Below are 20,681 nucleotides of genomic sequence, written 5' to 3' on the forward strand. Positions count from 1 at the left end.
ATAACCACCTCCAAAATAAGTCCTTATCTAGTAATTTTTAAACGGGATATTAGGTAAAAATTATTTGGAATTCGAGTCAGATGTGGATTAAAAATGAATCTAGGTTAAATTCTTGACATTTTCTTGTAGAATTGTTATTCCTAGGTTTTTTTACCATTTGAAAACCAGTTTATTATTTTCTCCTAATATGAATACAGTATAGGAAATAAACTGTTGGTGCCATAGAATCCTGACATACAATACTTGGGTGAATTTTAAATAAAAGAGTAGCAGAAAAATATAGCTGATGCTCAAAAATACTTTAAATCCATGTCCAGATAGTTAAATATACATATTCTTTGGCTTTGTTTAGCCTGTAATATAAGATTCCTTCATGCCTTCACATAAACATGACTTGTAGGTCTACATCTGTTTGCATGTCCTGGATATGGTTCTGCCAGCTGAGGGCAGGCAATGAACCTGAGAAATTCTCAAGGCAACCCTCTCTTCTCTTTGATGACATATTTAAAATTATTTAAAAATCAAAATGGAGTAACTGTAGTTCAGGCATAAAAAATGGAGCCGGGTGGCTGTTGTGGATATGATTTCAGATGTATTCCTTTCATCACTGAGAACTTGAATTGGCTTCCCTCGTAGCTCAGCTGGTAAAGAATCTGCTTGCAATGCAGGAGACCCCAGTTCGATTCCTGGGTCGGGAAGGTCCCCTAGAGAAAGAATAGGCTACCCACTCCAGTTTTCTTGGGCTTCCCTGGTGGCTGAGACGACAAAGAATCCACCTGCAATGTGGGTGACATGGGTTCAATCCCTGGGTAGGGAAGATCCCCTGGAGAAGGGAATGGCAACCCACTCCAGTATTCTTGCCTGGAAAATCCCATAGACAGAGGAGCCTGTTGGGCTACAGTCCATTGGGTCTATACAGCACAGTGTCAGACTCAAGGACACTACTAGCTATTCTCCAAATAGGAGCTGCTAGCTACACCCTTAGTTTCAAATTTCTTCCCACCATTGCAACTTTGTAATCATTTAAAACTCCCAGTCATTCCTTGCTTAACAAGCAACCTCATTTCTTGCCAGCTCAAACCCCAATCCCAATTCTTGATGAACCATTTATGTAACTTCCTGGGTTTTTTGCCTTTGTAAATCGCCACCATTTTGTAGTCTGTTGGAACACAGTTCAAGTGCTTCTTGGATCTGTGTCTCCTGGATTACATTTTTAACAAACACCAGATAATTACCTCTGTTTCAATTGGGTCTCCATTTCTGAGATTTTAACATTTTTAATACCAAGGAAGGTTAGGAGCCAGAGGAGAGGGAAGAAACCCAGTGGGAGCCCAGTTCCAACAAGTAAATTCATTTGAGGTCTACTTGTTTTATTTTCTGTTGAGGATGCTAAAGGAGCGTTTTTTGAATTGTATTCCATGTGAACCACAGTCTCCTAAGTCCTAAGTCTATGTTATGCTATGCTAAGTCACTTCAGTCGTGTCCGACTCTGTGCGACCCCATAGACAGCAGTCCACCAGGCTCCCCCGTCCCTGGGATTCTCCAGGCAAGAACACAGGAGTGGGCTGCCATTTCCTTCTCCAGTGCATGAAAGTGAAAAGTGAAAGTGAAGTCGCTCAGTCGTGTCCGACTCTTAGCCACCCCATGGATTGCAGCCTAACAGGCTCCTCCGTCCATGGGATTTTCCAAGCAAGAGTACTGGAGTGGGGTGCCATTGCCTTCTCCGACTAGGAGCATTTTTATCCTCCTTCCCCTCCGGGCTCAACAACTTGAGGAGTCCTTGTGTACCTGAGAGTTTTAAATGTCCCGAGAATTACTGTAGATAGGAATCTGTTTAGCATTGTTTAACTCATCATTTCTCAAATTTATTTTACAATAAACCCCATTCTATTTAGAATATCTTTGATCATGCAGTAGATTAGTATTCCACAGAACACAGTTTGGGAAATACTGTGCTAAAAGTATTATTTAATACATGAAATAAAGTATTTCATGTATATGTAAAGTATTTCATGAAATATATAAATACATGTCCTAAAATAAGTGAAAGATTTCTTTAAAAATTGTTTTTAAGTTGGAGTATAGTTGATTTACAATAGTGTTAGTTTCAGGTATACAGCACAGTGATTTAGTCATACAGAATATATATGTATGTTCTTTTGCAGATTCTTTTCCATTATAGGTTACTACAAGACTGAATATATTTCCCTGTGCTATACAGTAGGTCCTTATTATTTTATGCTTAGTAAGTGAAAGATTTCCTAAGTACAATTATGCTGTTAAAAATTTTCAGAGGGTATCTAATGAAATGGGAAAGATGCTCATAATGTTAACTGAAGAGGAAAAGGATATAGAAAAATAATAGGGAACACTCCCAGACCTCAATTGCAGTGGTTCTTTGGGAGTGAGATTGCTGATCAATGTCTCTTTTTTTTCTTTTTGATATTGAAATTTCCAAGTTATTTGAAATAAATGTAGGTTAAATTTATTTATTTAGGCCACACCATGCAGCTGCAGGATCTTAGTTCCCTAACCAGGCATTGAACCAGGACTCCTGGCAGTGAGAGCACAGAGTTCTAACTACTGGACTACTAGGGAATTCCCCTAAATTTATTTTTTTTAAGTTTATTTAAAAAAAAAACTGTAAGAAAAGATTATTTGCTTTCACTTTTAACATAATGCTCTTTCTCTTGAATCTTGTTTTGTACATTTGTTTAGCAAACTCTTTAGTTCATATAGTGCAGAAATCCACTCATGAAGGAACATTTTTGAGATGAAGAGACTTAGAGAAGCTGGATCCTCAAGATCTCAGGGTGGTTGAGTAGTGAGATCACTGAGCTCTCTTAGAGAGACACAAACACAAAAGCTAAGACAGAAAAGAGACAGGGAGCAGTTTGTGCTTGTAAGAAAAGTGTTAGCATACCTTCTACACTAGAAAGCCTGGGCCTGGAGAAAGATGCTTTTAAAATAATAACAAAGGGGAGGGGAGAAGGGATATACTGGGAGATTGGGACTGATATATACACACTTCTATATATAAAATAGATGAGGACCTACTGTGACTCTACTTGATACACTGTAAATTATATGGGTGAAGCGAAGTCAAAGTTGCTCAGTCGTGTCCGACTCTGCGAGCCCGTGGACTATGCGGACCATGGAATTCTCCAGGCCAAAATACTGGAGTGGGTAGCTTTTCATTCTCTAGGGGATCTTCCCAACCCAGGGATCAAACCCAGGTCTCCCACATTGCAGGCGAATTCTTTACCAGCTGAGCCACAAGGGAAGCCCAAAGCAACCAGTACCTCCTTTGAGCCAGAAATGAACCAGGGACTGAAGGATAAGAACCTAAAAAGAGTGGATATATGTATGTGTATGTGGGCTTCCCTGGTGGCTCTGATAGTAAAGAATCTACCTGCAATGCAGGAGACTCAGGTTTGATCCCTGGGTCTCGAAGATCCCCTGGAGAAGGGAATGGCAATCTACTCCAGTATTCTTGCCTGGGAAATCCCATGATAGAGGAGCCTGGTGGGCTACAGTCCATGGGGAGTCCATCCTTTGCAGAATCGGACAGGACTGAGCAACTAACACACTACACAACACACAGTTTATGTACAACTGATTCACTTTTCTGTACACCTAAAACCAACACAACACTGTCGATCAACTATATTCCAATAAAAGTTTTTTTAAAAAGTAGTATAGAAAATAATAAGATGATGCATCAAGGAAAGCTGCAGGTATAACAGAGGAAGAAGACTTCAACTCCTGTTTTGTTTGTCTTCCCTATTAGCGACTGACAGGGAAAATCACCTTTAGAAAGAGGAAATAGAAGACAATGGTAGGTAAAGCACTTCTATGAGTGAGGTCTCAACTTGGAGAGACCTGTTCTTCTAGGAAGAACAGACAGAGCTGTATTCAAAGATGCTATAAACTTACAGGGTATAGAAGGTCTTCAAGAAGCCTGTTGGACTTGATTTTTCAGATCCCTTTTGAGTTTAGACTCTATGATTAAACTGTCTTTATCTGAAGCCATTATAAGCAAACATGAGTTACCCTAATCCATTATGGAAGAATGGAAAGAGGCTTTGGAGTCGTTTGATTCAATACTCTGCTGTATGATTTCAGGCAAAATACTTAATTTTTCTGGACATCATTTTCCTCAGCTGCCAGGCCTATTACTTAACGGAAGTTAGTTCTCCTTTTGTGTCACTTCCAAGTTAAGTGTCTGCCCATCCTCAGTGGGTACCTCTATGGCCCTAGTTCTCCAAACAGTATTTTTCTTCTCTCCCATTCCTTATTTTACTTTCTCTATTCTTCCTTTTCTTCTCCTCACCCCTGACTCTCCACACATATTTGTATCTTTGAAAGAAATCTAATTTTGGTGGGAGGAAGCTCCTGGGATAATTTATATGTGATGAAAAGTATTGCATTTATTTTTCAAAAGTTTCAGCATCTATTGGTGGTCTCCAGGAATATTATTATGACCTATGTATGGAAAAGTCCCAGGAAATTAAACCTTTTATATTGCAAATACTCCAAGAAGTGGATAAAGAAATTGAAAAAGGGTAAGGAAGACATATACTTGATTACATCAGGAACAGTCACTGATACTCACCTGTGTGAAAACTCTTGGAATACTGAGTGATTTGAAAGCCATGTGCAAATGCTGGATGAAATGGACATGCTTTTTTGATTCAGCATAGATGACTGACACAGGTCTTGCACTAGACTAGCATTCTCCAAGTCTGAGTTCCAGATTGGTCATTAACTCCTGTGAGCTGGGTTTATTTATGCAAATCACTGAATGACATTTGTCAATGTCATTACCTGTCAAGTCGGAATACTTTGTTTTTTCTGTGGTTGAGAAATTAAATTATGCATAAAGTCCTTTTCAAAAGCTGTAGTATATATTCAGTAGTTTTAAGTTACACTTGATAAAAATCTGTATTGTGGTACTTGGTTCCAGTAAATACTATCCAGTGATGTCACTAAACATGAAGGGAAAATATTTTTATTTCTTTACTGGATTTCCTTTTAATATTTTAACAGATCGGTAGGAATCACATTAAATATTGCTGGTAACAGTCGCTCAGTATCAGGAGAAAGAGTAACAGGTGAAGATTTCTGGATCCTTTGCAGAGTTTTAAAGAATAATTCATATATTAATGGTATGTTTCCTTAAGCATCATTCCTTCCTGTTCTCATTCTCCTGATTAAGTATTCATTAGGAGGAATATCAGCTTCTACTCATCTGTATTCTTCAGGTCTGGATGTTAGATACAACCTCCTGAGTGATGTTGGCGCATACTATGCTGCAAAACTGCTCCAGGTATCTTACTGCAAAATGTTCTTTGTTCCTTTTTTTTTCTTCCAGGACCGAGTTAAGAACCAGCCTTTTCTTTGGAATGTGCAGGGTTTCAGCAGCCCTAGCCTGCTAACTAACCCTTTATTGTAGACTTCACTTTGGAGACACCCAAACTGAAATGCTGCTTTATGGCTGCATTTTATTTAAGAAAGGTAGTGTGGTCCACCAATAAGAACAGGTGTCCTCAAAGAAAAGGCTTTGTTTCAACCTCAGAAGATTGGCATATACATGTGTGTGTCTGTATTTTCAGTTAAAATGTTTAAAGCAGCATATATCATTTTTTATTCTTCCCTTAAATTGGCTTTTTAATTTCCTAGCTATTTGTCCCATTCTCATGTGCTGCAAGTGTCTCTACTGAGCCAAAAAAGATCTTAAAATTCTCATACCCATGAAATAGCACAGAATATAAGGATGGAGTGAAGATTAAAAAACAAACAACTAACCAAGTTATTTTCAACCACAAATCAAAATGCTGCAAAAATCATAGCCACCAACATGTCCTCAGATCTGTTTATGGTGAAATCACCTAGTCTAGAGACATATACACAAAACATAGTTTTGCAAAATATCAAGGGTCTTGACTGTGCTAGAACACTTGAAATACAGTAAAAACACATTTGTGTATATGGTCTCAGTAGAGCTCATACCTAGGGCGTCTTGAGTTATCTTTTGCAAAGTGACACACTATGGTTCAGTACATAAAGCACATCCATACTTTGAATCATTGATGAAAAATGAATATAGTGGGAGGGAGGCTCAAGAGGGATGAGTGTATGCTTAGTGGCTGACTCACATTGTTGTACAGCAGAAACTAACACAACAGTGTAAAGCAACTATCCTCCAATTTAAAAAAAAACAAAAAAAATGAATAGGCTTTTACTTTATCCTGTAATTATATTTGTTTAAATGAGAATGTTGGTTTTTTCCCCTTAATCGTCCTTTGTTTTGCTGGACCTTGAAATTTCCTGGTTATAAAGATTTTCTTTGCTGGTAAACACTTTTACTTAAAAAGCAGCTCATATATTCTTGATTGATTTCTAGTAATACATGTATAATAACTTCTTTTCTCTTATTTTAGAAACAACAGAATCTCATTTACTTAAATCTTATGTTTAATGACATTGGGCCTGAAGGTGGAGAACTGATTGCTAAAGCCCTACACGTAAGCATTCATATACCTCAAACTAACAATTTGGGGATTTCCATTTCTTTAATTTTAGCTTGAAACCAACAGAAACAAATGTTAATGTCAACTTATTTTAATATTGTGCAAATGTATATTTTTTGTTGCACTTCATTTAGACACCACATGAGTACTTTTGAACTCACTTTTAATACAGTTTTATGGATAAACCATAATGGAAAATATTAAAAAAATGTATATATAACAGTTTGCTGAACAGCAGGAATTAACACATTATAAATCAACTATACTTCAATAAAAAAAAATCAAGTTTTATTAAGACATCATTCACATACAGAATTTATCCTTTGGAAGTGTTCAGTTCAGTGGCTTTTTTAGTATACAATGGACACCTTGAACAGCACAGGTTTGAACTGCATGGGTCCACTCATATATGGGTTTCTTTCACTAAATACATGCTGCAGTACAATGGTCAGTCGAACCTGAGAGTGTAGGACTTGGATATGGAGGGCTAACTGTGAAGTTAAACTCATTTTCAACAGCACAGAGGGTCACTGCTCCTAACCCCTGTGTTGTTCAATGATCAGCTATCTTCAGTTTTGCAACCATCACCACTATCACTGTTGTTAGAACACCTCCTCCCCACAGAAGACAGACCCTGTTAGAAATCCCCCTCTATGCTTCTCTCCCTCTCTCTCCAGCACCCTGCAGTCATATCTACTTTCTACCTGTCTATTCTGACCATTTCATATAAATAGAATCACCATATAACATGTGGCCTTTATTGACTGGCTTAATGCTTTCAAGTGTCATCCATGTTGTAACATACTTCATTCCTTTTTATTGCCAAGTAATATTCCATTGCACATTTCATTCATCCATTAGTTAATGGGTATTTGGGTTTCCACTTTTTGTCTATAATGAATAATGCTACTATGAATATTTGCACACATTTTTCTGTGTACTTGTCAGTTTTCTAGGGTATATACCTTGGAGTGGAATTGATGGATCATTTGGAAACTGTTTAACATCTTGAATGACTGCCAAACTGTTTTTCAAAGTGGTTGCCCCTTTTTATGTTCCACCAACAATGTATGGGTATTCGGATTTCTCTATATCCTCACCAATACTTGGTACTTTTTGATTTGAGCTATCCTAGTGGGTATGAGAAGGCAATGGCACCCCACTCCAGTACTCTTGCCTGGAAAACCCCATGGACGGAGGAGCCTGGTGGGCTGCAGTCCATGGGGTCGAGAAGAGTTGGACACGACTGAGTGACTTCACTTTCACTTTTCAGTTTCATGCATTGGAGAAGGAAATGGCAACCCACTCCAGTGTTCTTGCCTAGAGAATCCCAGGGACGGGGGAGCCTGGTGGGTGGCCGTTTATGGGGTCGCACAGAGTCAGACACGACTGAAGTGACTTAGCAGTAGCAGTAGTACCTTTAGAAGCACACAATTTTAGAAGTTCAATAAAATGCATTTTGTTTTTCTTGTTGTTTATGCTTTTGGTGTTATATCTAAAGTCATATCTGACCTACAGTCATGAAGATTTACACTTACATTTTCTTCTAAGTTTTTGACTCATTCAGTTATTTGATACATTTTAATTTTTGTATATGAAGTGACATAGGAATTTCATTCTTTTTCATGTGGCTATCTAGTTGACCCAACACCTCCTTGTGTTAAAACTGTTCTTTTCCCACTAATTTTGACATCCTTGTCAAGAGTCAGTTGATTATAAACGTGAGTTTATTTCTGTACTCTCTATTAATTTATATATCTGTTCTTAGGCCAGTCCCACACTATCTTGGCTACTGTAGTCCTGTAGTTAAGTTTTGAAGAAGTGTGGGTCTTTGTTTTTTTCAACGTTGTGTTGGTTCTTCTGGGTCCCCTGCATTTTCACATGAATTTTAAAATCAGTTTATCAATTTCTGCAAAGCAAACAAACAAGCTGGGATTTTGAGAGGGATTGCTTTAAATCTTTAGATCAACTTAAGGAGCAGAGCTGTTTTAACTGCAAGGAGATCCAACTAGTCCATTCTAAAGGAGATCAGTCCTGGGTGTTCTTTGGAAGGACTGATGCTAAAGCTGAAACTCCAATACTTTGGCCACCTCGTGCGAAGAGTTGACTCATTGGAAAAGACTTGATGCTGGGAGGGATTAGGGGCAGGAGGAGAAAGGGACGACAGAGGATGAGATGGCTGGATGGCATCACTGACTCGATGGATGTGAGTTTGAGTGAACTCCGGGAGATGGTGATGGACAGGGAGGCCTGGCGTGCTGCAATTCATGGGGTCGCAAAGAGTCGGACACGACTGAGTGACTGAACTGAACTGAACTGAACTGAATAGTCTTCTGATTCAGAAACATGGGATGTGTTTCTTCATATATTACTTCTAACAGGTCTTTTTTTGTTTTGGTGGATTCCTTAGAATTTTCTACACGTAAGATTGTCATATGCAAGAAGTTTTGCTTCTTTTCCAACCTGTATGCCTTTTTTTCTTGCCTTATCTAGCCCCATCCAGTACAATGTAAAATAGAAGTGGTGAGAGTGGACATCCTTTCCTTCTTCCCACTCTTGGGGTGGGGTGGGGGCAGGGCGGAGTTTGACTTAATTTTAAAGGTAATTAATCCCAGGGACGGGGGAGCCTGGTGGGCTGCCGTCTATGGGATCACACAGAGTCAGACACGACTGAAGGGACTTAGCAGCAGCAGCATGTACACTTATGGCTCAAATATTTATTCATTAGGACAATGAAATGTCTGTAATTTTGTGAACGATTTATCGAAAGAATGAATTACGAGAAGGAATTAAACTTTGCAAATGTCTGAGAAATTGTGTCATTTTCAAAGTAATACAGGGAAATGTGAAGTGAGTGTTTAACGGGTATAGGGTCTCCCTTAAGGGTAGAGAATGTTTTGAAATTAGAGGTGATGGCTGCACAACACTGTGAATGTAGTGAAATCTAGTGAGTTGTACTTTCTGGCTGCACCATGTGGCTTATAGGATCTTAGTTCCCCGGCCAGGGATTGAACCTGAACCCCTCAGCAGTGAGTGTGCAGAGTCCTAATTGCTGGACCACCAGGGAATCCCCAAATTGTACACTTTATATTTTTACCTATTATGGGAAATTGAATATTACCTTTATGGAATATATTCTGTTCAATCTCCATGAAAAACTGACCGAGTCTGCAAATAGTAATACAGTCTCCTAACTCCCGTAATCTGAAGAGAATTCTGTGGGTTAAAATTTTAATCCAGTTTTGCCTCTCTTCCTTTTCAGAAGAATAGAACTCTGAAACACCTAAGAATGACTGGAAACAAGATTGAAAATAAGGGTGGAATGTTTTTTGCTGCAATGCTACAAATTAATTCATCCTTAGAGAAATTAGATCTGGGTGACTGTGATCTGGTGAGTTAAACTGGTTATGAGAGTCACTCACGTATTTGATCATTCTCCCTGGAAACTAGCACAGAGAAGTGTCAAGAGACCAGCTACATGACAGTCTTATGAATGATTTAAGCTCATCTCTAAGATCTAGTATCAGAGAAAAAAAAATCTTTAAGTAAAAATCAGATTATAATAATTTTATGGAAGAATATCCAGTGTAATAAAAATCTTCCTAAATTTCCATCTATTACCCTTCTTAACTTGCATGGGATTTTCTAAAGAAGAATCTTATGTTCCTTTTAATTAAACAAATACTTCATTTGTATAATGTAAATTTTTTATTTGTGGAAACATTTTTCAGTGAGTACTTATAGCATAAAACCTAACACAATTCTAAGAGCCCTCATCTGACCTGATATGTCTTCAAAGTCCGGGCTTCATTTTTTCAAACATGCCTTCAAACCTTCAGGCCTACTGTTAGGAACCTAGTTAAAAGGTTAATGCAAAATCACTGGGACAGGATGTCAGTAAGATGGGCCAAGGAGGCTCTAAAGTTTAAGTGGGTAGATACAGTAAGTAAGGAATGGGGAAAGCATTAATTCAATATACAGTTGACTCGACAACATGGGTTTGAACTGCTGGGTCCAGGTAAATGCAGACTTTTTACAATAGTAAATACTACAATTGCTACAGGAGTCAAGGTTCTTTGAATCCATGGATACCAAGGTATACAATTGACCCCTGACCCTTTAGGGTCAACTGTGTATTTTCTGCACGTAATAGTCACAATCCTAGACTCTAAGGATACAGGAGTGCATCAGATATAGTCTCTGCCTTTATAAAGGTTATATTTTAGTTGAGAAAATATCAGTAAATTAGAGCAAAGTGCTACAAAGATGGCAAAGTACTCTGATAATGGTAGTAGGTCATCTGAGTGATAGGATGGTTATCCCTAAGACCTGAGGAAGTAATTCTAGGATGAAGAAAGCTGCCTCATCTGTGAAGGATGAGAAAGAGCTGCATTCAGGAGAGATATGGCAGAATATTCCAGGCCAGGGATCCAGAACATGCAGACCCTAAGAAAGTGCTTCCCCAAGTGTGGTGTGGTGCTAAGAGAGTGCTTCCCCAAGTGTAGCATGACTGACAGAGACTGAAGTAATTTTAATACTCATGTATTTATTTTTACAAATGCTTTCTATTTATTTCAAGGGTTTATGGTTTCCCATTTACAGAAGTGAAACAGTTTTAGGAAGTTTCTGCACTAGTTCAGGTGGGTGATGAGAACCTGGGTGAGGTGGTAGCTACAGAGATGGACTAATTAGAGACGTCTTTTGGAAGCAGAATCTGTAAGATCTGCTTCTAAGATCTGGCAATCAACTGATAGGAAGCTAAGAGGACTGGTGGAGTGGGAAGAGGTTTTCTGGTGTAACAACTAGGTATGTATCCATCACAGAGATGCGAGAGGATCAGGCCCTTCCAAAAGCAGAGGGGGCCAAATGGAGTTGTGAAAAATGTGATTAGTAACGGTTTGCTGCCATAATCACACATTTAAAGTGTGTTAGTATGAATATAAAACGAGGTTTGCATTAAGGATATGTAAGTAGCATAGAGCCCTAGCTGGGATCCACTTGTGTGTCCACATGTCTGACGCCTGCATCATATGGAATCTTGAAGATTTAGGAGCAAATCTAGAGGTAAACATCCGAGGAAACCTTAAGAAACTCCCCGTGCATGTTAAAGATGGATTTTTTTCTGAATTTTATCAACCTACATTCAAGGACTAGGAAATTAAACCTTTAAGAGCACAGTTTTGATTTATCAGAGCCCAGTTTTACTGATCCTAAAATATTAAGGAGGTTACTTTATATACTTTGTCAGCTTCCTTAATGAATTTATCTGTTTTTAGGGAATGCCAAGTGTGATAGCATTTGCTACAGTCCTAACTCAAAACCAAACAATTAAGGGATTAAACCTAAACCGACCCATACTGTATGGTGAACAGGTATGTATGCTAAGTGAGCAGTTAATAATGCTGTATGTGAATAAAACGAAGGTACTGAGGGTTATGTCAAGGTTCATGAATGCACTGTATTTTTAGAATTGTAAACTACCATTTACAAATGAAAACTTGAATGGAAACTTTTAAATTCTGGGTAAGAGTTTTATAAATATGGTTTTAGATGTTGCTTATTTAAGCAAATATGTTGTCTTTTGTTCTTATAAACTCATTCTCAGTGGGTAAACCTGTGAGGGGCAGAGTGCTTAAGATGAACACATAAATGATTAAAGTTTAAGGGCTAGAGAATTGTAAGAGCCCAGTGTGAACTGTTTTGTCACTTGTTTTACTGATGTGATGAACCACTGCATCTTTGAAATCATAAGTAATAATGGCATACTGCCTAAGAATAGCAGTCTGGGAGATCTGGACTTCATCCTATAGATAAGCTGCATTCTGTAGCTTGAGGGGTCTCCGTTCCCCAACCAGGAACTGAATCTGGGCCCAGTAGTGAAAGAAAGTCCTATCCACTGGACCGCCAGGGAATTCCCTCATGCTCAACCACGGTACCAATTATTGTGTTTTTCTTCCCTTCTGGGATGAATGATATTTTTTAAATAATTATTTCTGTTGTTGCTGTTCAGTTGCTAAGTCGTGTCTGACTCTTTGCCAATCCCATGGACTGCAGCACGCCAGCTTCCCTCTCCTTCATTATCTCCTAGAGTTTGCTCAAACTCACGCCCATTGCGTCAGTGATGCTATCCCAGCCATCTTATCCTCTGTTGCCCCCTTCTCCTTTTGCCTTCAATCTTTCCCAGCATCAGGGTCTTTTCCAGTGAGTCAAGCTCTTTACACCAGGGGGCCAAAGTACTGGAGCTTTAGCATCAGCCCTTCCAATGAATAGTCAGGGCTGATTTCCTGTAGGATTGACTGATTTGATCTCCTTGCAGTCCAAAGGACGCTCAAGAATCTTCTCTAGCACCACAATTAAAAACCATCAATTCTTTGGTGCTCAGACTTTTTAACTAACCTCTTTTACATCACTTAGTCATTGTACTTTACAAGTGCCCACTGCCTATTTCTAAGATGGTAAAGGTATCATTTGTGACAAAATGATTTCTTTTTAAAAGCCATGCTAAACAAATAGCAAATTGTAGACTAACAGTCTTAACTGATAAAATCTTCTTAAAAAGCTAATTTAAATAACTGACCATGTTTGAAATAAACATGTACTGCTTTAAAATTATATTTTAGAAAAAAAGACTTATCTATTTTTAGGAAGAGTCTACAGTTCACTTAGGCCACATGTTGAAAGAAAATCAGTGCCTTGTTGAATTACACATGTGTAAACATGATATAAAAAATTGTGGTATGAAACAGTTATGTGATGCACTGCATCTGAATAGGAGCCTACAATACCTTGATGTAAGCTGGTAAGTGATAATCTGGATAATCTATGTAAAGAGTCATAGTAGGTATGATTCTGTGTTAGACACTAAATCCAAAAATTAGGAAATAAAACCATTTTTATCTTTTTATCTTGAGCTTCACTTATTATTCAGTTTAAACCGATTTAATATCTCCTAATAACTGGAGTGAGCAATTTAAATACGTAAACCAGAACAGAAGCAACATTTTATGGCAAATTTTCATTAACATTTTTAGAAACTGAGTGATTAAAATAAATCTTAACTAAAATAGAAAGTACTGCTTAAAAGTTTCTAAGCCTGCGATCTCAATGAATAAAAGGGCACTTCATATTTTAATATATAACTACATATTTTTCCTTTCCCAGCAATAAAATAACTCAGGATGGAATGAAGTGTTTGGCCGATGTTCTGAAAAGCAATACTACCCTGGAAGTAATAGATCTTTCTTTTAACAGAATGGAAAATGCAGGAGCAAACTATCTCAGTGACGCTCTTGCTTCACACAACAGGACTCTTAAAGCGTTAGTATGGTTTTACATTTAATCAAAATAACAGAAAAAAAGCTGTTTAGAACTCTAACCTTAAACCTCTTACCACTTACGATTCATGGTGAAATATGAAAACTCAGTTTCTAAACTGACATATTAAGTTACAGAAAACATTTCAGTATCTTCTATTTTCTTTTTAAAGGAATGTCTTTTTAAAATTAGATGGATACCAGTTATGAATGCTTAAGGTTAATGAGAAAATTCTTATCACTTATATTATTTATCCCGAATTCTAACAGAAAAGTTATAATCACTCAATATGACATTGACTTTAAAATAAGAATGAATCAAGAAGAAAATATTACTCAGGTGACTTTATCCTGAAAAATGTCTGTAATCCACTCCAAACCTTTACTAAATAATAATTAGAACAATAGTCTGTTTATTTCCAAAATGTAGGTAGCTCTACTTAGGTACATGAAGAATCCAATTAGAAAAGTTTCTTGGATTTCAGGAATTATAAGATCAGTATTTTAACTACTACATTGAATACATTGAATGCTAAGACAACACAATAAGATGTGTATAATAAATGCTGTTGGTAGCTCATCCATTCTCTCTGTGGAACTGTTTCCAGGGTTACTTTTTGTTTCTCCACAGGTTGTCTGTGGTGAGCAACAACATAGAGGGAAAAGGACTTGTTGCACTTTCACAATCAATGAAAACAAATCCTACACTCTCTCATATCTACATCTGGGGAAACAAGTTTGATGAAGCTACATGTGTGGTAAGTTTGTCTTCACTGAGGTTTTTTCCTGGGGCTTTCCCTACAACATCAGGTGTTATTTACTGATGATTACAGGATTACAAAGTATAGTGAGACACTTCAGTTTTGATAAATTCTAACATACATTCTAAAAATTAGCTACTGGAAAGTTCTGTGGTTCAAACAGTGATAGATATCAAATACTACATGTTAGTATAAATATCACTAAGGGACTTTTCTGGTGGTTCAGTGGTTGAGAATCCACCTTTCAATGCAGGGGACACAGGTTCAATTCCTGGTCTGGGAAGATCCCACATGCCATGGAGCAACGGAGCCCATGTAACACAAATACTGAGCCCGTGTGCCACAACTACTGAAGGCTGTGTGCCTACAGCCTGTGCTCCACAAGAGAAGCCACCACAGTGAGAAACACACACACCGCAGTGAAGAGCAGCCCCTGCTTGCTGCAACCAGGGAAAGCCTGTGCACAGCAACAAAGACCCAGTGCAGCTGAAAAGAAATAAGTAAATAAAACGATAAATTATACAGTCCTAGTTTTACTCCAAAGTTAGCTTTGTAAAAAAAAAAAAATCACAATTGTTGATTCATTATAAATTTGATGTGGCACAATCTCTAATCTGCTACTCAATAATTAAACCAAGACACAAAATTTGAAAATACAGTACAAGTTGTCAAAATATTTGGTATGTTGCTTATGTAAATATATAGAACCCTTAATACTGCTTTCAAAACACAAAAAGCATCATAATGAATAGTTTTCAGTTAGAAAGAATAGAAAGAAAAATAAAGTATCAGAATTCTCAAAAACTGCCAAAAGGCTAGTCAGAATTCTATCACTAAAAAGATGAATAACATGTACACTATTTAAAAAAAAAGCTTGATTTCAGAAAAACACCATATCCACATTCTGTAACACTAGAAGCTGAACTGAGTTGGACTAATAATGACAAGCTATAGCAGAAAGCAGTTAGACTTGAATCTTTTACTAATTTCTCTTTTTCTCTACAGTAATCACACCCTTACTGACAAATTAGTTTAACATGTTTGTATGACACCTTTATGTAGATGTCAATGATCCATACAAGATATACAAAGAAAATTCTACAATGAAGAAATAATTATGTGGCCAGCTACACCAGCATCTAATACTAAGGGAATGGTCTCTAAGCCTAAATCTGTTGGTTACCTTCAGGGAGTCCATGAACTCAAAAGTTTTAAGCCAAAATCTGTGGGTGTTTATTTTTCTAAAAACTGGATCCCCAGCTATCACTGGATCTTCAGGGGCATATACCACAGCACTCCACCCCTATTTATGAGTCACCTTGGGACTTGAAAATTTTGACTTGAAACCTCTGGTCCACAAAATTGGTAATATATGTAGAATTGTTACCTCAGTGAGTCATAAGACAACAAAACATACTTAAAGTTAAAATGCAGAAATAAGTTTTATGAGATTGTAATTTACACATTGTGTGAACAATACCTGAAAAATATTAAAATTCAGCAGTTAGTCAGAATATTTCAGACTATAAATTATCATATCTAAATGTGAATGTTGAAATTTGTAAAGTGAATAAACTATTTTCTTAATGATACAGTTTTTCTTAAAAATCCTAGGCATATTCAGATTTAATTCACACAGGCCGTCTAAAATCAGACAATACAGATGTGGAGCCGTTTGTGGTAGATGGACACGTGTACCTTGCAGAAGTCTCCAATGGCCTTAAAAGGCATTATTACTGGACACCAGGTTATGGAGAAGCTTGCAGCCCGTCATCTAATGCAGGTTTTTCTCTTGCACCAGTAGGTCAACATCTATGAAAAACAAACTTTAAAGTAATTTTCATCTATGTCTTATTACTTTTCAGATATTAATATTTTATTGTCTATTAAATTCTTTCAAAGATTATAATGTTATTTTTGTTAGACAAGTAAAAGATACTAAATTCTAAGTAACTGTCCACTGTGAAAAACTGAGTAATTTTTTCAAAAAAATTTTACAAAATAGGGACCAAAATTTGAACACTTGGAGAAGGAAATCAAGGAACTAATTTCTTTTTATAAAGAAAATAAACCCAAACAGTAAAGCAGTATAGAAGGAAAGGTCATTTTAAGTATCCTAACTGAAAGTTGTCATGAAGTAAAAAGGTTTCAGGGGGCAGAATCCAGGGACCATCAAGGGGTTTAGAGATTGAAAAAGAATTTAAGGTATTTTATAGATGGGTTTTGGTACAATTTCACAAATACAGGCAAATATAAACAGACACACATATAAATACATATAAATGTATACTTTCCAAACATGTCAGTGCTGCCAGTGAATATTTAAAGAGAATTCTCTTTTGGAGGATGCCACTAACATTTTAATGATTTGATGGCAAATAATTACCCTTGTTTGTGGCCAACTGTTTTCAAATTAAGATTTCTACAAAGTGGCAATAGACACTACAATCCTTTGATTACAGACTCATGTTCACAAATTTATTAATTCATATATACCACTTAACTGTTTAACCTGAATGATTTATTACTGCTAAAGCCAGGCAAAGTGTGAGAAAAAAAAACAACTGTGGACAATTTAAAGAGGTTACTCTAAGTTTTGCATCTAAAAGGAAAAACCATCTGTCTCTAAATGTTGTGAGTAATGAGGTGAAATAAAGGTGTTCAGTTTTACAGTTGTCAAAGTATTGCCTTCACTTTATTATTATGAATTCCTCATATCATAGCTGTATTTATTCTAAAAATTTAACATTACAAAAAACCCAAATCTGTTATTCTCCATTCCTTTAATAAAGAATTAAGATAAAAATTTCCTATTAATGACTTTTAAAATTTATCAGGCTTTTCCTTATATTCATCACCTAATACCACATTTCCTTACTCCCCAGGGAAATGTGTGTGCGCGTGCAGGGGTGTTGAAGGGTAGACACAGATGGTGGTAATGGTTATGAAATGGGAAGAACATCTGAGTAAATCATACAAGCCATTATTTTTCACTTAATGTTCTAGAGTTACTGAGCCAGAAAAGACCTAAATGCCTTACGAAATCCATTCTCACGCTTTCAGAGAGATGAACTTGAATCATCCAGGACAGATGGTTGCTATCAGGTTGAGTCTGTGCTGAAAAACAAAATCTTAAAAACATCTGCAGTTGTTTGAGAAATACACTCATTAGTTGATGTTAATAATAACAATGTGTGAAATGGGTTTCAGGGCTTTTTTTGAAATAAGTATTGTTCATATGTTATATTAAAACAATACTACAATCTGATCATGGAATTTTAGAAATAACATGACTTTCCACTGTTTGCAAAAAACACTTATTGAAAATCTTCTGTCACCAAATGTTTACAATGGAACCAAAAAAACTGTACAGACTACAGAATTCTAAGTATGACTTTATGTATCCTGACACTTATGACTGATTTGACTTACTGATTTGACTCTTAGTTTAGTTCTTAATCAAACTTTAGTTTCCAATTTGCTGCATGTTTCAGATTTTATTTTCTTTTCACTTTAAGGCTTCTTCTTTGAAGACATAAAGACTTGGTTTTTTACAAAGTTCTTTTACATTCAGTTCAGTTCAGTCGCTCAGTCATGTCCGACTCTTTGTGACCTCATGGACTACAGCACGCCAGGCCTCCCTGTCCGTCACCAACTCCCAGAGTTTACTCAAACTCATGTCCATTGAGTCGGTGATGCCATCCAACCATCTCATCCTCTGTCGTCCCCTTCTCCTCCCACCTTCAATCGTTCCCAGCATCAGGGTCTTTACAAACAAGTCAGTTCTTCTCATCAGGTGGCCAAAGTATTGGAGTTTCAGCATCAGTCCTTCCAATGAATATTCAGGACTGATTTCCTTTAGGATGGACTGGTTGGATCTCCTTGCAGTCCAAGGGACTCTTGAGAGTCTTCTCCAACACCACAGTTCAAATGCATCAATTCTTTGGCACCTTTACATTACATGCTGAATATAGCTAGAACTAAATAACTGTTATCTAAAAAAAGTTGCATGTCAGAGGAAAGTCAGGTTTCTATATTGTTAAAAATGCAATAGGAAATAAAACTTTTTTGATCAAATCTGAAAAGCCACAGAATTCAAGGTGTAAGAAAACCATGCTATAAGAAAAAATAAAAACATTTTTAACAATTGTCATTACATTTGGAAAACATTAAGCTGATGAGGAAGTGCTACTCTTAGCAATTAAAACAGCCAATAAACTCAGACTTGTGTAATAGTATGACAGACTTCTTATGCTCAAACATCTGTCCAGAGTATAGTTTAAACTGAAGATGCTAAATCAGCATTTTTTTTTTAAAGTATGGAGAATGAGAATCAAATGGGGGAACTGTTAAAAATAGATTCTTAAGAGTCAGACCTACTGAATCAGAATTTCCAAACAGTCTGGGGAACGTGCATTTTTACAATCCAGGTCATCTTTAATCTCACTGAAGATTATAAACCAACGTTCTGGTTTTCTCATTCTTCAAATTAATTTTTTTTTAAATATATACTTCTCTTAAATGGAAGTATCTAATAGTTAAATGAATTATCAGAAAGCTAACCCATCTGTGTTAACCACGATACAGATAAGAGTAAATGTCAGAACTGCCTCCAACCATCTTCCCCAATAGAACCACCATCATGATGTCTAACACAACAGTTTTGCATGTTTTAGAATTTTAATAAATGGAATCATATATATGCTCTTTGTATCCAACTACTTTTGTACATTAGTGCAATTCATTCATGTTGTTTAATGTAGCAGTAATCCATTCAGCTTTTGTTTTGAAATATTCCATAATATGCTGGTTAGTAGGGGTGTCAATAGGATTCTGAAAGAGATTCTCCCAGGCTAGGACACAGTCACATCAAAGTAAACCTTTGTGATGCAGTTTACTTTCCCAGGCTACTCTCTGTTCCTCTGTGCAATGGAGGGGACCCACAAGTTCCAATATTCTCCCAAGAGGAGACTCATAAGGTAGCTGAATGGGAAGCAAATAGGTTAATGTGAAGAAAGTAGGCTTATCTGGAGCCTGCAGTGGGGTGCCATGTACTAAACCTGCAACCAAACAGGACTGTTTGAGGCATTTATGCAGAAGTCTCAGGGCTCTCTTTTTTAATAGCCAAGAGAACTAAAGTGAAGCCAGGTCAGCCAAGTAGTACTGGGCTCTGAGCAGGCTAGGAAAACACTTGATCACATATTTTATAAGCTGCTGCCTACTGCATCAGAGGCCAGCAGGATGTCCAGAAAATGGAAAAGAACGAACGGTGTTTTCCCTCATGCCTCTTGGTTATATAAGCCTCTCGTCCTCCACATAGGTGGACACCATTTTAGAGAGAAGACAAAGGGTAGAGATAAGACAACAAGTTTTAAAATGTTTAAGCACTCCCTTAAGATATAAATTGTCTTTGTATCAGACTAGGTTTTTAACTTTTTTCCAGACTTCCCACTGGGTGGGAGCTCAAGGGGATGAACATGTTAAATTCTGTAGGAAAACTCTACTTCTTCTGCACATCTGAATTGTAATGAGTAGATTTGCAACTACTTCTTCCATTCCCTTCTTGGCAGTCATCCTTTAAGATCCAATGCAAATCCAGACTTCTGTTACAGTGCTGCAGACTCTATTATGCTCATCACTTATCAATGTTTCAAGTTTGGAAGCAATCAAGTGGTTTATACTTTTCAGATATTTGATAAAATGATTGTTTGCTGTACTCTGCTTTTCAAACTAAGTAGTCTGAAAAATCCTTACATCTACTCAAACTGTATCCACCTGGCTTCTACCCATGATTATCACTGCAGCTGCCTTTCTCAAAGGATCATCATGCTCCAGTTACCCAACCCAATTTTGTCTTTGACTGGAATCCGATTTCTCTGTACTATGTGCTCAGTACAAAGCCACTTTTGTCTTCATGAAATCTGCACCACCCTCGTTTTCTTCCTGTTATCAATTTCCATCTCCTGTTCTGTCTTTTGCTCATTCTTAAGAATGTATTTTCCCCCATGATTCTGTCTTCATCTTTTGTTCTTCTATATCATCTCCCAGGGTTGCCTAAATTATTTCTGTCACAA

The 20,681-nt window shown here is 37.1% G+C and overlaps 1 protein-coding gene across 3 annotated transcripts in view; it reads left to right on the forward strand.

Annotated features, from left to right (window-relative positions):
* Positions 1–20,681, forward strand: part of LRRC34 (leucine rich repeat containing 34) — a 30,778-nt gene that overhangs the window by 1,170 nt on the left and 8,927 nt on the right. Inside the window, exons 2-11 of one of the 3 annotated variants that reach the window (XM_027541565.1) lie at positions 4,445–4,565; positions 5,050–5,168; positions 5,265–5,329; positions 6,444–6,527; positions 9,796–9,924; positions 11,810–11,905; positions 13,178–13,332; positions 13,695–13,850; positions 14,478–14,604; positions 16,222–17,289. In XM_027541565.1, the coding sequence (XP_027397366.1) occupies positions 4,445–4,565; positions 5,050–5,168; positions 5,265–5,329; positions 6,444–6,527; positions 9,796–9,924; positions 11,810–11,905; positions 13,178–13,332; positions 13,695–13,850; positions 14,478–14,604; positions 16,222–16,425 (1,256 nt within the window). In that variant the 3' untranslated portion in view covers positions 16,426–17,289. Of the gene's footprint in view, positions 1–4,444; positions 4,566–5,049; positions 5,169–5,264; positions 5,330–6,443; positions 6,528–9,795; positions 9,925–11,809; positions 11,906–13,177; positions 13,333–13,694; positions 13,851–14,477; positions 14,605–16,221; positions 17,290–20,681 lie in introns of those variants that run through there. The other 2 variants (XM_027541572.1, XM_027541578.1) reach the window with 2 other exon arrangements.

Source organism: Bos indicus x Bos taurus, chromosome 1, assembly GCF_003369695.1.
Source record: "Bos indicus x Bos taurus breed Angus x Brahman F1 hybrid chromosome 1, Bos_hybrid_MaternalHap_v2.0, whole genome shotgun sequence".
NCBI lineage: Eukaryota > Metazoa > Chordata > Mammalia > Artiodactyla > Bovidae > Bos > Bos indicus x Bos taurus.